The following is a 16301-nucleotide window of genomic DNA, read 5'->3' as shown; positions in this document are numbered from 1 at the left end:
AACATTCAACCATACCCTTGGGAAATCAAGAATATCAGGGGTCACTGCAAATGTTGGTACAAGGGAAATAAATAACCAAACACTTAACCAATATTTGATTTCATCTATACAGAAAATTTAAAATTTTAGATTTTTACTCAAAAACGACAGTGAAAAGTTTATTTACTCCAAGAGCTTCAAAAGTTGTCCCCACAATGTAAACCAGAAAAGAACTAAAAATTGGAGAGTCAGAATATCTTTTCGGTAAGGTGCATGCTACCTGGAGGTAGTACACGTCTCAAAGACGTACACTAAACTCCTGTTGGAATGTCAAGGATTAACCCTTTGAGCGCCAAAGTCAATTTTTGTCACCCTTATAAGATATACCTTAGTCAATTTTAGTCACATATTTTGTCAAAATTTTGCTAAAAAATTGTGGCCAATGAAATGTTGAGTTTCTTTGGTCCAAAATTATCGCAAAAATTACAGAAAAGTTCATAAAAATTGGTTAAATGATGAAATAAAATTTTGGTGGGAAAAATACAGCACTCAAAGGGTTAAAACATGTCTTCAAAGCCTGTGTATGTGAGTACTGCTGGAAGTTATTGTTGACAACTGAGTTTTAGTCCGGACTAGAATTCAGTTGTTAATGATAACATTGCACATTGTACACAATGCGTTTTGTTAGCTGTGCTAGTACTTTTTATTTCAACACACATTTGGGAGAATACAAACACAAACATGCTTTGTAGAACAAAACATATTATTATCAATCTTAAATACCACAAATTGCCTTACATTGTTCAACCAACACTGCTTCTGATTCAAAACTCTGGTATAGTTCATAGAACATTGGTCAAATTGACAACTGGAACATTCATCCAACAAGCCTGGATGCTCGTTTTCAAAGACAGAAAAAAGACACTGTAAACGAGGCTTTCGGAGACGGCTCAGTCGTTGGTGTTGTGGGAGTTTGGGTGAGGTCGCCCTCTGGAGGCAATGAAAAGGAAGGGCACTTTCGCGGTCGTTGGTGGTGCTGTGAAGAGCCCATATATTGCATTGTGGGCTCTGATTTTTGAGCATTATAGGCGAACTCCAAGTAGCACAAGTGATATTGGTGTGTAAAATGGACATAATTATGTCTTAGTCTGTAAATTGTGCACACAGGTATGTCGTAAGTGTCCCATACTTATTCTTATGAAAATCCATAGAAGAAGTCAAAAGCTAGGGTCCAGCTAATAGCTGAGGTAAAAAATACGAGCAGTGAACAGATTTGTTCTCATACTCTATGGACAACCGTCAATGTCACACGTGATACTGTATAGCTGGCTTATCATTGTGTAGGGCCGCGTGAACGTAGTATGGCGCCTCGTAATTGAAAGAATTCAACTTTTGCTCAGACTTTCCAAAAACATAACCATTTTCTTTCAAAATATTTTAAAATTGGGGTCACCATGCAAGTTTTGGAAGAGTTGAAAGAAGTTGCCTTGAATTTAACGAAATTATTTAAAATTCATAATGGTGTGCCTTCCCGCATTAACTTTATGATTTAAAAAAATACTAGTAAATTGTGAAAACGTCATTCTCGCTGAGAGCTTCAAAACGAACCTATGCATGCACAAGCGTTAGACCAGAGAAATATTGTTGAAATTTGTGAGTCCGTATATCTGTCCTCTGGGCGCTTGCCATCTTCACTTACAACCATCTTGGTTTTCTGTGTAATTATACATTGTTTTCTCAACTGACGGCTGCAGCCATTAGATTCACAAAATACAAATATTTGTAAAGTGTAGGTGATTTTCTTCACCAGGCCAAATATTGTGCGGTGTATTCTTTAAGGCAGTATGCGCCTCGAAAGTGAAAGACTTAAACTTTTGCTCAAACTTTCCTCAAGGAATATTTCAACCATTCTCTTTCAAAATCAATAAAAATCGGGGGTCACCGAGCAAATTTTGGAACTTAGAGAAAGAAACAACCCAAGATTTACCGATATTTGAAATTCAAAATGGCCGCCATCGCTGTGTTAACTCCATAGAGGAAAATTTTGGATTTACGAAAAACTAAGAAGGTGAAAGTTTTTCCTTCTCCTAGAGCTTTAAAATGAGCCCCCACAAGTGGTAGATCAGAAAGAAATTGTAGAAATTCGAGAGTCCCACAGTACAATAAATTACCCACAATTCAGTTTGATTTGTACACACGACATTAAAATTTTTATAACTTTTTCAGTACTGCCTAAAAGCAATAATATAAAACCTCTAGAAAATTGATTAAAATTACATGTTTTGAATTAACGATTAGATATTTCAGTATAAATTTCAAAGAAACCATTAAATAACCATAAAAGTCACATTCTGCAGGTACTACGAATGCCATACTTTTAGGCAGCAAGTTATGACAAACTGAAGGGGTCATTCTCTGAGGAAACTTAGCATGCAAATTTCTTTTGTCTTTCTGTTTGGAAAAAATCAATATCCTTTTGTTTCATAAAACAGGTGCAACTAGTCTCCCTACTTTTCATTACATTATTCTGTATGGCTGAAACACAATCAGTGGAAAATTTTACAAAAATGCTATCTCCTCTCTCAATCAAGCATACTTTTCTAAATCATTTAAAATGGGAATTGAGAAGAATGGTGTCCTCAAAAGTACGATTTCAGAATTTAAAAAAACTAGTCTGTGAATTTGTCTACACATGGGAGACACAGTAGATTTCACTGAGGAGTTTCCGTGTGTACAAATCATGATGAATTATGGGAAATCTTCAGTACTGTGAGTCCGAATATCTGTCCCCGAGGCGCGTTCTACCTGAAACCAAATGAGAGTATGGTTTAAAAGTTTCTTTATCATGAGCAACAATCTGAGCATTTAATTCCCAATTAAGGGCATGCATTGTGAGTAATCGCAATTGAAATGATGACTCCTCTGCGCCAAATACGATAATTAGCAATTAAAATACTCTTTTAATTCCCTGTGGATACACGGCGCCGTAGGCTGGCGAATTTGTTGCCATAGGAATCTTCGCAGTGGTCACCCGGTGCCCGACGATCGGCCATGCGGTTACTTCTCTCGCGCGCGAACATTACTCGATCGAACGGGGCGAGCCTTCGTTGTGGAATTCATACGGTTCTCAAGAACACACAGGGATGCGCCGAAGGAAGCTTGGACTGATTTTTTCTGACGATGAACCAATTTCAAGAAAACGACGAGCTACAGTGTTACAACGATCCGAAAGAAAGTGAAAGTGGCTCTTCGCAAAATGATGGTGAATGGCTAAAGGCAGACTTTGAGTGGTTGCAAGATACTAGCGAGTGGACCGCCGATGATGTAGTGTGGTACGGCGACGACCCTCGGGGGACAGAGGGCGGTGTTGCGTGGATGCGCGACGAGAGTGAAGTCGCGAAAGATGGCGTCGACTGGCTTCAAGAAAACGAACAATGGGCACATCAACGTGTTGAGGTGCAAAGCGATGGCAGAGAGAATTCAACAGATGGGTTCGACTTGCTCCAAAGTGTTGAAGATTTGTCCAACGCGGACTATGACTGGTGGAAAGAGGACCTTGACACTGCCAGAGATCATGACTTTGAATGGCTTCAATTTGCGCATGAAAGCTCGAACACTGGCGTCGAATGGCTGAAAGATGTTAGCAACGAGACACAAAGTGATGTGGAATGGTTGCCAAGTGGCGGTGAAACCCCGACAACTGACGGCCAGTGGTTGCAAAATGACAAAGATGACTTTGGATACAGACGGGAGAATTTAAACCACAGAGGAAGAAATTACCAGATAAACAGTGACGAGAACCTATCATTTGAAAATATTCAGACTCCGACTGATGGAGTTGACACTTATGATTCAGACGATTTGGAGGTTAGTCTGTTCGTCTATTCCATATGTTTTTGTTTATTCGATGATTTGTTTGTATATTTTGCCTCTCTTTTCTCTGATGGAAATTACAATTACTTTACTGTAATCAGATTACCCTCTTTAAATTAAGTGTAATAATAGTCAGTTATTGATATTGTTTCGGTTTTTTTGTTTTGTCTGTTTATTTTAGGTTTATGTTGTTTTGTCTGTTTATTTTAGCTTTATGTTGTTTTGTCCATAAGAGTAATGTTTTTTCTTTTCTTTTTTTTTTTTGCCCGTTATCCCATAATCTATTGTGCTGTGACGATTTAACTTTCTGCGTTTCATAACATTTTTCAGCCTGGATGCACACCACAGGGTTACTAGACATCTGGTTGTTGTTGTTTGTATTGTTGTTTATGCTTATTAGTCATATTTTTGTTGACCAGTAAAATTCAACGAACATAACTTGTGGTGTTGTTGTTCGCCCAAAGGTAATGTGGATGTCATAAGAGACGCTACAAGGACACAGTTATTATTTTACCTCCCTGCCAACGTACACTCTCTTCATATACTTTCACGATGAAGAGAGTGTGCGTCGGCTGGGAGGTAATAGCAACATAACAGTTATGTTCGTTGAATTTATCGGTCAACAACAACAACATGACTAATAAACATAAACAACAATACAAACAACAACACCAGATGTCTGGGTACCCTGTGCGCACACTAAGCTTGACAAACACTTCATCAGTTTGTTTTATTCAAACAATTGTTATGATTTCGATTTTGACATTTAATATTGTTATTCCCGACATTTACTTTCAATTGGTTTTACATTTTTAAACACGGCAATGGAATTTGCATTTTTTCAATACACTTCCATCAAACATCAGCAAAAAGGCAAAGTACACGAAGACTGAAAAACCTACTTCCCTACAAAGACGAAAAGCTCGCAATAATCTCTTCTTCCGTCTTATATCAACATCTCTCTCTCTCTCTCTCTCTCTCTCTCTCTCTCTCTCTCTCTCTCTTAGGTACAGAGTATTCTGTCAAACGTATTGTCGACCTCTAACGGGGAAGAGCCCCCTCTAACGGTCCCAGGGTCGGCGTATATGAGGCCAATTTCAACAAGCCCAATTCCAGTTTCCTCATTAATGGTTGAAGAAAACCTCGAGATTGGTATTCCTCGACATACAGACATAAACAAACGGGGTTTTGTCTCTGTGACAGGCGCTAGAAGGCGTTTGCAGTTTGTTTAGTGGATGTCCAAGAAATACGATTGAAAAGAGAAATAAAATACTACAAATTACAGATAATTTTTATAAAGAATAGCTATGAAATATGTAAATCGGTTATTTTTCCATAAGCCTGGTGCTTATATATACAATCATGCACGGTACAGTGTCATATTGTTCTGTACAATTACAAAAACTACGGCTACTAAATTTTCAGTGTAGACAACCCTCTATTTTCGTTGTTTTAAGTATAACGTTATCATCACGTGACACTGTGTACGTCGCAAAGACGTCTTGCCAATTTCAATATGTGATATAAAAATGAGCGCTATTGAAGCCGCGCATTTTTCTTTAATACTCCTATCTCTGTATTTTATACGCAATGCCATGGTTATGACAGTGTCAACTCATGCTAGGCAGAACGACACTTACAAAGACGTTTTTGCGTCATTTCCGCGGACCTATGGGAAGGCAGGGCTGATTACGACTGACTTGTAATACGCTCTTTTGTATCGTGAATTCAAGGTGTGCATTTAATCATTCACATCCCTCGTTATCCATTATAATTTGCCTCCCTGGGAATTGACCAACTGAAGTTCTTCATCGGCTCAACCTTTGACAAGGCAGCTGCAATCAAAACAATCAAGCGTCATTTCCGAACGAGACACTTGCTCGGGAAAATTAGCCTCCCCCCCCCCTCCTTCCCGCACAAAAAACCCAACAACATGCAGTGAACGGGGGCCTGTACACACTCATATAAACTTCATGATCAAGTAAAATTATGCCCTTATAGCGCTGAATTTAACTGCAGATATATAAGCTTAAGGCCACTTTCATGTATAGTGAACACGCTGTTACTTCACACACTTAATATGTTCCCATTGGTATTTTGACACACGTTTTGAAATTCTGATTTTTTAAAGTTAAATTTGCAATTTTAGTTCCTTTGCGCAGTAGACTGATCGCAATCTATGTGACCCCCCCCCCCGTAAAAATTTGACTATTACAGTAGACCACATACAAGCTGAAAGTTTGCAAGATGAGACTGTGCTCTATTGAAGGGGTTGAGATTTGTCCTCTTAGCCGGTTCCTCGATAAATTCCACCCTCCCCTTTCCGCTCGAACCAAATCATCCGTTCTCTCAGAAATCTCATCAAAGGGACGATACACGGAGCGTTTGATGATATTTTAACTGTTTTTGTTCTACGAACCCAATCACATCTTCTCTCCAGGGCATGTTGAAATACAAAATTAGTAGCCTTGCGGAATACCTGTCTGACAGTACAGTATGTAGGGCTATCATTTGACAGCTATGCATTCGTGTCTGGACTCACGTTTAGTTGTCATGGAGAAAAGTTGCATGTGACCAGCATCCATGCTGCATCGACACGACGAACATTTGGCAGTGCGTCGCAATTTATATAAACAAGAAACTGTATTTTAGCATAGACCCTTTTCAAGTTTGTTTGTTTGTTTTGTTTTGTTTTGTTTTTGTTTGTTTTTTTTGGGGGGGGGTTATTTACAAGCATGCGAAGAAAGCAATGACAAGAGAAGCCGAAGGTGTATGATAATTAATCCATGGTCTCATAGCCCTCTTTTATTTCTTCAAAAAATGATGGTTATTGACATGAGCTAAAGATAAAGCTGATATGAAGAGTAAACATTTACAACACAGTGTAGTACTGCTGGAAGGCCTCTACTGGCTAAGATAAAGCGCGCCCTCTATGGCGAATTTTATGTCAACAAGCATGGAATGTACTAGTATATTTAAAATGGGAAAAACGGGTAGAAGGCACTTTTGTTCGACTGAAGGCAGCATTATATATACATAATGCAGTAAGTTTTTTTAAAGAGAAAGTGATCGAGAAAGAGCAATTTGACAAGTTAAAAAAAATTCGATTGCGATAAGAATTTAAAGGTGAAACTGAAATTAGGAAACAATGATTTATTAAGGAAGCCCACTTCATAAAAACCCTGTACGCAATCGCTGACAAAATGTCAAAGTGTAAAGTTGAACTTTCCATCACTTTTTTCAAGGCACATGCGAGTTAAAACGGTTGTCACGAACTTTATGCTGCAAATTCAAGTCGACAGTCTCTCTGTAATTTGAATAGGAAAATTTGAAACACTCTGATTTGTTACGAATCGTCACTAACTCTAACATACATGTAGAAGTACCTATGTGGCAGAGTCGTAAAAATGCCGACATCATCTTGGCTTCATTAAAGCGAAAGTTCAAGTCGTGCCCGGTAGCATGGTAGAGGGTTACTTCGCTAAACAGGCCATCGAAGAACGTAGAGGGCGCTGTCACCGAGAGACCTGACAGTCCACTGATAGCGTTGACAGAGTTACTTGAAAATATCGTAGAGCTAGATAAGTGTGATCTCTTATATACTTTTCATATTTTGTGATAATCTGCTAATGAACAAAACGACAACGGAAAGTAAAAATCTGAAAAATTCCTGGTATCGGCAACTTTAGCAGGACTTTTCCCACAGCATTATCAGAGAGGAAAAACACTTCCTAGCCCTGAATAAAAAACAAATATTAGGAACAATAACAAAGCTACATCAATATTACCACTAGAAACGAGAGAATCGTCATCGGTTCTCTGTTACATGAAAACGCAATTTTCTTCGAAAATTTGTCACAATAACTTAAAGTTTACAATGGACAGGGTTACGGCTATAAACATTTTTATGTACATAAATACAACGCGGGGGTTGAAATTACAAGTGGTTGACGTCTCAGTCTTATGCGCTTAGATACTTGGAAGAACGGTTATCATTATCACAAGAGAATGAGATAAGGCACTCAGAATGCACATCTGTTATCTGTAAATATACAAAAATCATCTTTCTCATTTTTTGATATTTTCTTTACTATTTCTAACGTTTTTCTTGCTATGGATCTGGAAGCATCTTGCATTAAATGTGGCTTTATTTGTTTTTTTATTTCTAAAATGGAAACTATAAGTTAAAACGAATTTAAATATCACCTGACTACGATTGACTAATTAAAAGTAAGTTAATTTAGACACATCCTCGTTCGAGGCAGTGTTTTTATTTAAAAACTGACACAAAGCCCCCTTTTCCCGCCAGTAAGGTTTTATCGTAATAAATAATTGTCTGTCGCCAAAGTACAGTCTTTTTTAAAAATCGTTCGCTTTGTACATATCGCAGAGGAGCCGTTCTATCGGTATGCTGCCGATTGTTTTACGGAAGAAGAGTTCCTCGATCGTTGCCGGTCGGATGGCACGCAGCTGCGGCAGAAGGAGCAGGAGTTTTCCGAACCTGAACGGTTGAGTCGGGTATTTGGTCTGGATGTACTTGCTGAGGGTCAGCTGGGCCTGGTCCTGGAGGGTGGCCACGGCGTGGAAGTCTCGAACTCCCCTCACTTCGTGCGGCGAGTCCGGAAACACTGCAACACACGCAAAAGAAAAGAAAGATAATTGCAAACTGTGAGGTTCCGTGCAAGCAAACGCACATAGCACAATAGCATAATCACGGAAGGACCAGTTTCATTACTAGCGAAACTGCTCCAAAAAACGTTCAATTTACTGAAGTTATTGACGCTGTGAAATGTCTATGGTTCAACACAAAGTCCTATGCGAGTCCTCTTTTCAGAAGTGAGTTCAATTAACATTTTATTGACTGGCCTCAGCAGTTTTTGATAGACTAAAAGTACACTGCCGTGCCTTCACTTGTCAGTATGATAGCTATACATAGTAGTATAGGTGTATACTATTCTCTCTCTCTCTCTCTCTCTCTCTCTCTCTCTCTCTCTCTCTCTCTCAATAAGCACTAACCTGATTTGAAAATAACAATTCCTTTGAGGCAAGCGTACTCCGTGGCGTCCACCTGCATTTGTTTAAATTTGGCAATGATTTCTTGAAATATCCTCATTTCGCTCATAATTGTGACGATTTTCTCGGGAGCAGTGTGGTCGGTGCTGAGCCCTGAAGTAAAGGGAACGTAGAGTAACATCAGTTTGAATTCGCTTAAATGTATTGACAACGAGTTTAGAAATATCGATAGACACATACTTTGATTTCATGCCCCACGCGGGCATAGCGTGAATATTTCCAAAAGTCAGTCTATCTATCTATCTATCTATCTATCTATCTATCTATCTATCCATCTATCTATCTATCTATCTATCTATCTATCTATCTATCTATCTATCTATCTATCTATCTATCTATCTTCCTATCTACCTACCTACCTACCTACTTACCTACCTACCTATACCTACCTACCTATCTATCTATCTATCTATCTATCTATCTATCTATCTATCTATCTATCTATCTATCTATCTATCTATCTACCTATCTATCTATCTATCTATCTATCTATCTATCTATCTATTTGTCCGTCCGTCCGTCCATCTGTCTGTCTGTCTGCCTCTCTTGCTGGCTGGCTGTCTATCAATCGATTTATATAAAGCCTGATGCCCAAAGTTAAGCAACGGTCACGGTTAACGTGAACACCAACAACAAACGCTGCAGTAAACAAATGGAATGAAATCTAAAATGATATGGCCATGATAACTGTGGAATTGAATGAAGCTACCGTTAACGAAACTAAAGACACATTGAGAAAACTGGATCAATGTTATTATCCAGACGGACAATAGCTGAAACATTTGATGGTATTTTCGTCAATTTTCTTCAAGAACAAAAAGTCACTTTTTCTTCTTCTACCAACAATGTATTGAAAATCTAATTATTAGCCTTGAAAAGACAACGCATCATGTTTGATGTGAAATATTTGCACTGACAAATTAATTCTTGGTCGGACAAAAATTCAACTGTCGACAAGAAATCCGGCCTAACCTATATAAAAACTGTAGTGAAAAGTTGAACCATTTTAGGAGAGGACCAAGAGATTGTATTTTACAAATACACCGGAAACTAGTCAAAAGTTACAGCTATATAGTTCTAATTTTGGCACTTTCTTAGAAAAACAGGAAAATCGGAAAATTGAAACTGATATCTTACCTGCAGATGCTAGTAGGGGACCGATCTCCATGCACATCTGCCACTGGGCTGCTCCCAAGACGAAAAGTTCCCTCCATCCTTCCTCGAGAAGCACTAGCTGTGGTAACCATGGAGTGAGAACGAAACGTGTTAGAAGACATGACGTTCAAATCGGAGAACAAGTGAAAAACGTAGAAAGTCGATGACAGGTTTTCAGATTTGTAGATTTTGAACTTTCGGGGTATTCGTGAGGAAAAAAGTACGCGTTTTCAGGAACAGTCACAGATGAAGACTTAGGAGGGGGTGGTTGCAAGCTATAATGTCGACCTAATGAGGAACTACCGGTGAAACATATTTACCTGGTCCCTGAATGAAAGACTGAGGAACGCCGGGACATTCTTCGCCCATTTGACGCTCATGAACAGCAGCCTGGCCGCTGTTTCGCAGATAGCTTCTGGATTACTACAATACGCAGGTGTCAGCTCGTATGGATACTAAAAAAGTAGAAAAACAAAGATGAAAAGAATAAGATTGTGAAAACATCTTCTCTCCTTATATTATTCATAATACGTTTGTCAAACATTTGTCAGTTTTACATGCACAGCTTGCAAGTAGTTGAATATAGTTCTTAAACGTCAATTTTTTTGGCAAAAGACTGCATTGAATACCTGAAGCTTAATCAAATACCGAGATAATCACGCTGAGAGCTATTATATCGCATTCAGTTATTTTGCAACCAATGTCTTAACGGGCTAGGTCGTAGTTTAACGACAAATACTTATTCTAGCCGAAACTGAAATCAATAAGATCAAAATTTCGTTCAGGAAATATAATTGACTTCATTTTTCCAATTACCACAAAAAATCATAGGTTTCTCACATAAAACATTAACCTAACGTTCTGTATATCGGTTTCTTTCGATTTCACGGATTTCGAATATTTCCTGGTTGAAACAAGCGTTAAAAAGGCGTAAAGGCGCATGGAGGCGAAAGCTTCTTACCTTTGGTAAAGGTTGACATATAATCGGTGCGTGCGCATCCGACGCCATGATTGGTTGAGGGAAGTCTAAGGCGCTGATTGTAATCCCGGCATACGGGTCACCACCTAATAATGTATTCATAAACGCTGGACCATGTCGTAAATTTGGCGGGATTCCCGCGCTGACATCGTCTCTGCCGGACGTTTCTTTGAGATAGAGTGCCATTTGCTTCCGAATGGTCGAATTTCTTGGCCCCCTTTCATGTTGAACCGCTGTGAACACAAAAAAAGAAAAGTTTCTTTCAAAATATATCATCGACTACATTGAAGGAATAAGCAGAGTCAAGTGGATTTCATCATTCGTAAATCTGACAATATTGCGGTGGTGGCCATCTTGTATCGTCGGTACTTTTCTCTTATGCTAGATTTTGAAATCACTTTCTTGGGAAAATTGGAATTTTAAATGCCAACTCTGATAGCCTTACCAGCACAAAATTTTCAGCTTATTTTGATTCAATATCTGAAGTGGCATTATTTCAGCTTATCTCATCAGCCACGGAGGAGAGAAATCCCAATAAACACCCACAAACTCAAAATATGTGAAAATTTCATGTACACGTATCAAATATTTGCATAACTTGTTTGTTCAAGTCAGATTTGGATTCACTATATTCAACGGTATTTTTTCAGATTCCGTCAAGATAAATAATCAATCGATCGTAAAATCGATCCGTTCATTATTTGCAGCGCAAATACTCAACGCCCTCAACTTGGAAATACCAATAGCGACGTGCGACAAACACATTATTCATCCGTCGATTCCTAGCATGCCCACAAATCATTCAATCGATCAGTCAATACAAGTAATCGATTGGTTTACGGCCTTGCAACCTGAATATTTAAACCACCGTCATTGAGAGATCCAACGGCCTTCTCGCCAATGATTTGAAAGTGAATCCAAACCTTGAACGGTATTTAAACTATTACCGACCAATGAAAAGACTATTACCCTAAGATCAATAAGTCTATCGATCTAAGACAAGTCAATCACAACCCAGAGGTAAGCCGACACAGAACCGAACCGTGTGCCTGATGTAAAAGTTAAAAATAGTTAACAAAAGACACGAAATGGCCGTGGTAAGCATTGCGTGCAAAAAGTATGACTCGGTTTGACAGATCCGAGAGTACAATAGCTAAGAGGTCCCTTGACACCAATCAAATACACTGGGGTATTGATTCCTGACTGGCTTTGATCTCCCATTTCACACGGGATGGAAGCGATATCTCTCTTTGATCGACGGTGCCGTCTTCACGCTTCATTCCGTGGGGGGGGGGGGGTGAATCACTGGGCGAGATGCCGAGATCGGCGAGGAGTTTATGTATCGTCGTTCTGACCGTTCGCGCGAACGTTTTTGTGAAGTTTCACACGTAACTTGGCGCTCGATGGTTACTCTCTGTGTGTCAATGAACATTACACGCATCATTACGTCTGAAGTTCCCATCAAACGAATGAAAAGCACCCGGGACTCATTGAAAACGAGTTGATGTTTAAAGAGTTAGATCGGTGGCACTCGAGCGACACTTTGTCGGAAAAAATGAAGAAAGAAGACCGAAAAGTGGCCCCTCCTAATCACGGCTTCCCATCAAGGCTGTCTCTGGCGATCATAGAAAGTCGGATTACACCATTTTAGAATCAGCCGGACAGGTGCCCTCAGATATTGTCGCCGGCAATTTCATTGTACGCTGTGAGAGCGCTGTTCTCAGGGTCACACGATGACCCACTAATGCACGGGGCTCTTAAGACGGTGTTAACTTCACACAGGGGGTTGTTGAATCACATCGCCTGTCATTCGTGGGCTTTAAATCAGATATCTCTCCCAGTCAATGAGATTTGTCGCTCAGCGCTATGTGCAAGTACTGATTTTCTCGAAAAGCCGCATTTCTCATTCTAATTATTTTGAATGCCAGGAGAATTTTCCATTCTCTTTTCCCGTATTATCGATATCGTTAGTGTCTTATTGCAGTGAGTCTAAAGACCCTACGACCCACGTGATGTTAGTATTGGAAGGAATCGACGGTCATATGCACAATTCATTTTCTTTCTTTCTTTCTTTCTTTCTTTCTTTCTTTCTTTCTTTCTTTCTTTCTTTCTTTCTTTCTTTCTTTCTTTCTTTCTGTCTTTCTTTCTTTTTGAACGTCTGCGCATGATCGTCATTGATAACGGTCAAGCGTATAAACAGGCGACGCGCCGAAGAGAGGACAAGGGGGTGCATCCCTGTTGAGTATCAGTTTGAAATAGAAGACGGACGCTGAATACAAAATGCCGCTCTCCGAAAGCCGAGAAAAATTGGCGTTCACGAACAAAATAGAACAAACCGCTCTTCGTTTTCCAAAAAAGGACAATTTAAAGTCAAAACGAAAGTTAGTAGTCCACTGGTCCGTAGTTAACGATCAAACTACAAGATGCAAGATTACTATCATATCGCGGCAATTTTGAGTGCAATAGACAATAAGAAAAATTTCGATCAAATAAGTAACAAAAAGGAGAGGAGGAATAATGGCGTTTGCGGATTCCGTGATGCACGTTCTTAGAGCGGCATGCCTCAATCCCTGTAGTTGTTTACATTGACTGTTTATGTGATTTTGGTCCTTTGTTCTCCTATGAAAGTTTTGCACAGTTAGTCACTTTGCTCAGAGATAAAGCTTGTAAAAAGGTTTCCCCCTTCAAGGTTGGCAGTGTTTAAGTGTCTTAACAATACAATCCATCCATTGATCCATTCATTTATTTACTGTAAAATTAATTTCAAAATTAATTTTGGACAGATGCAATACCTAGTTATTACACTCAAATGATACACTTCAAGACTCATGGGTGAATTTATGCGGGTTTTTTTTTTCTGATCTGGAAGTAGACAAAGTGAACTCGTTTGCATGTTAGGGGTAAAACAAGCCCTAACAGATTCAACACAGAGAAATTATTGTTCCCGGGGAAATACAAAACTGAACGACTGGAATACGCCTGGTGTGTCAAAGTAAGTTGCGAATGGGCATTAATTTGCAGGAAAATAAGGTAACACGGGCCAGAGAGGAAAAAAAGATGAAGTCATCAAACAGGACGGCGCGGCAGGTCCTGTCTTGCGCATGCGTCGGAGACGGGCGACTATACAGGCAGCTTAAATAATGTAAAATCATTCCATGCGCCATTTACTCGCAGTACGCATTAATAAACCCGTCATTGAATGCGTCCATTAATATGGTGTCCTGGGGGGCGTCCCAGTAGGGGACCCATACTCCCTCCGCCTCGCGTTTTAGAAAATTAAAGCTATTATGGAACTTTGATTGGTAAATTGTGACAAGGTGGTAGTTTTAAAACACGCCTTTTTTATATCGACACTAAATTCCAATCGGAAAGCTATAATTGCTCCGGAATTATATCTTTTGATTATTTGCTCAATTCTCCGCGACACAAAGCATTCTGTGAGTGCTGCAAGCAACCCCTCTTTTCCTGGGTTTTGATACGTTCTCTTTTCCTAGAAAAGGGAAAAAAATCTGATAATGTGAGCTCTCTCTTAACTTGTCTCTATCTCCATAATCGGGATATATGTCGGATGATATCACGTGTTGATGAAGACGGGCGGTGTTAGTTGAGCAGAGCATTCGCTCGTCTTGCAACGATGGGAACCCTACTAAGCGGTGTGCCTCCACCAGACACACACAAAGACAATAAGAAGTGTTGAGCCGGTTCTGTGATCCACTAGTTTCCATAAATGGAGTTCGCGTCGGGCACGAGAAAGCCCATGGTGGCTGGCGAAATCGGGGGCTTGGTAGAATAGCAACGAGTGGAAGATTTCGGTCTGGGGTGTGGAAGTGCAATATCAATATAAGAAAGATATAAGACAACTTGCCTTCTCGCTAAAAAGTGATTACTCCTCTCATAACCTTGTACAAATCCATTGAATTTATCAATAATTGTCGCATGTTTGGAAAAAAAGAATCTCTCGGGGTTTTATGGTTAAAGAGCGCTCCAATTCAGCGCTATGCTCATATTTATGTTAACCGGTATATGTATATTCAACAGGTGGCGAATTATCGTCAGATTTGTCTTTTTGTTCCTGCATGCTGTAACCACGAGAAAAAGTGATTTTTTTAAGTTTGCTTTTTCTGACTACTTTTCACAGCAGGAAGATTGCTGTGGAGGATTGGTGTACAGTCAGAGAATTTGGGAAGCGCGATCTTTCTCAATTTCAGAAAAAAAAGGGGACTAACTTCCGACGACATTTTTTCCAGGGGGAAGGAAGCCGAGAGCCGCCTTTGTTCAGAGAAGGGCACCGTTAAACGGTGCTCCGGCGTCACAATGCTGACGCCGACAGGGGGTCTTAGATCAGAGCTGGTGGGAAACACCGAGTCCATAGTTGGTCTCGTCGCTACCGTCCAATGTGACATGTTTCCCCGCCAGTGTACAAAGGCGACTGCCGTGTGTGGCGCGCGTGTGTGTATAGAACCGGGCATGGGCGCGATCGACGAACGCATAAATCGACATCAATTTTTTGCACAACTGGCGCACAATAGCTAATCAGCCAACCCATGACAAGGCAGCGTGCCTCATCCATTGTCCTAAACTTAATAAATTGGATTTTATTATTCATAACCTATTCATAAGCGTAAAGTCCCGACTATGCATACAAGATGGAACTCTCAACGCTGACTTCTACGGGTAAACGATTACATATGTTAACTGAGTGACGAACGAGACAGCTCGTTAAGTTTTGAATGTTCACTTTTTTTTTGGTTCCCATAATACATATTGTTCCCGCCAATTTCAGAAAACGACGGTACCCAATTTCTATGAGCTAATAATATATGATTTTGTGCCATATCCTTGCTCGATGGCACACGTCTGCGCTGAACTAGAACGGACGATGCTAACAAGGGATTGACAGTGATTTTGTTCACGTATTTCGTTTCTCAAACGTACATTTGAAAGTCCCATGCAGACTATAGAAACACATGTCAGATGCATAAAAGATCAACAATTATCCCAATACAATGAGAACAGTCATATTTTCCACAATTTCCATATCAACTTTATCTTCCTACATCTCGACTGAGGTTTTTTTTTTCTCAGAGCCAAAACTTTGACTCGTTGGTATCATAACAATGATGTCATAATTTGTATTTTTTGTTCAATTATTTCTGATAAAAATATTCTTCATTTTCTCAAATCTCCACAATTTCTCATGCTAATGGCAGCATAGGCTAGCGCTTTCAATGGCGGAGAGGTG

General features: G+C 39.7%; 2 protein-coding genes across 2 annotated transcripts in view; one reads left to right on the top strand and one right to left on the bottom strand.

Annotated features, from left to right (window-relative positions):
* The first annotated feature begins 2774 nt into the window (after positions 1-2774).
* Positions 2775-5205, top strand: LOC139142479 (uncharacterized). The gene is made up of 2 exons (XM_070712418.1): positions 2775-3846; positions 4860-5205. Exons 1-2 carry the CDS (start codon positions 3160-3162, stop codon positions 5082-5084), a joined length of 912 nt encoding a protein of 303 aa, XP_070568519.1. The 5' UTR covers positions 2775-3159; the 3' UTR covers positions 5085-5205.
* A 1418-nt stretch (positions 5206-6623) lies between these two features.
* Positions 6624-16301, bottom strand: part of LOC139142478 (nuclear receptor subfamily 2 group E member 1-like) — a 35311-nt gene continuing 25633 nt past the window's right edge. The window contains exons 3-7 of the mRNA XM_070712417.1: positions 11042-11292; positions 10401-10535; positions 10063-10159; positions 8869-9018; positions 6624-8480 (exon numbers count right to left, since the gene is read on the bottom strand). Coding sequence (XP_070568518.1) covers positions 8212-8480; positions 8869-9018; positions 10063-10159; positions 10401-10535; positions 11042-11292 — 902 coding nt within the window. The 3' untranslated portion in view covers positions 6624-8211. The remainder of the gene's footprint in view (positions 8481-8868; positions 9019-10062; positions 10160-10400; positions 10536-11041; positions 11293-16301) is intronic.

This window comes from Ptychodera flava, chromosome 10 (assembly GCF_041260155.1).
Source record: "Ptychodera flava strain L36383 chromosome 10, AS_Pfla_20210202, whole genome shotgun sequence".
Classification (NCBI taxonomy): Eukaryota; Metazoa; Hemichordata; class Enteropneusta; family Ptychoderidae; genus Ptychodera; species Ptychodera flava.
The sequence above is the reverse complement of the archived record's forward strand: the minus strand, read 5'-3'. Positions and strand labels throughout refer to the sequence as shown.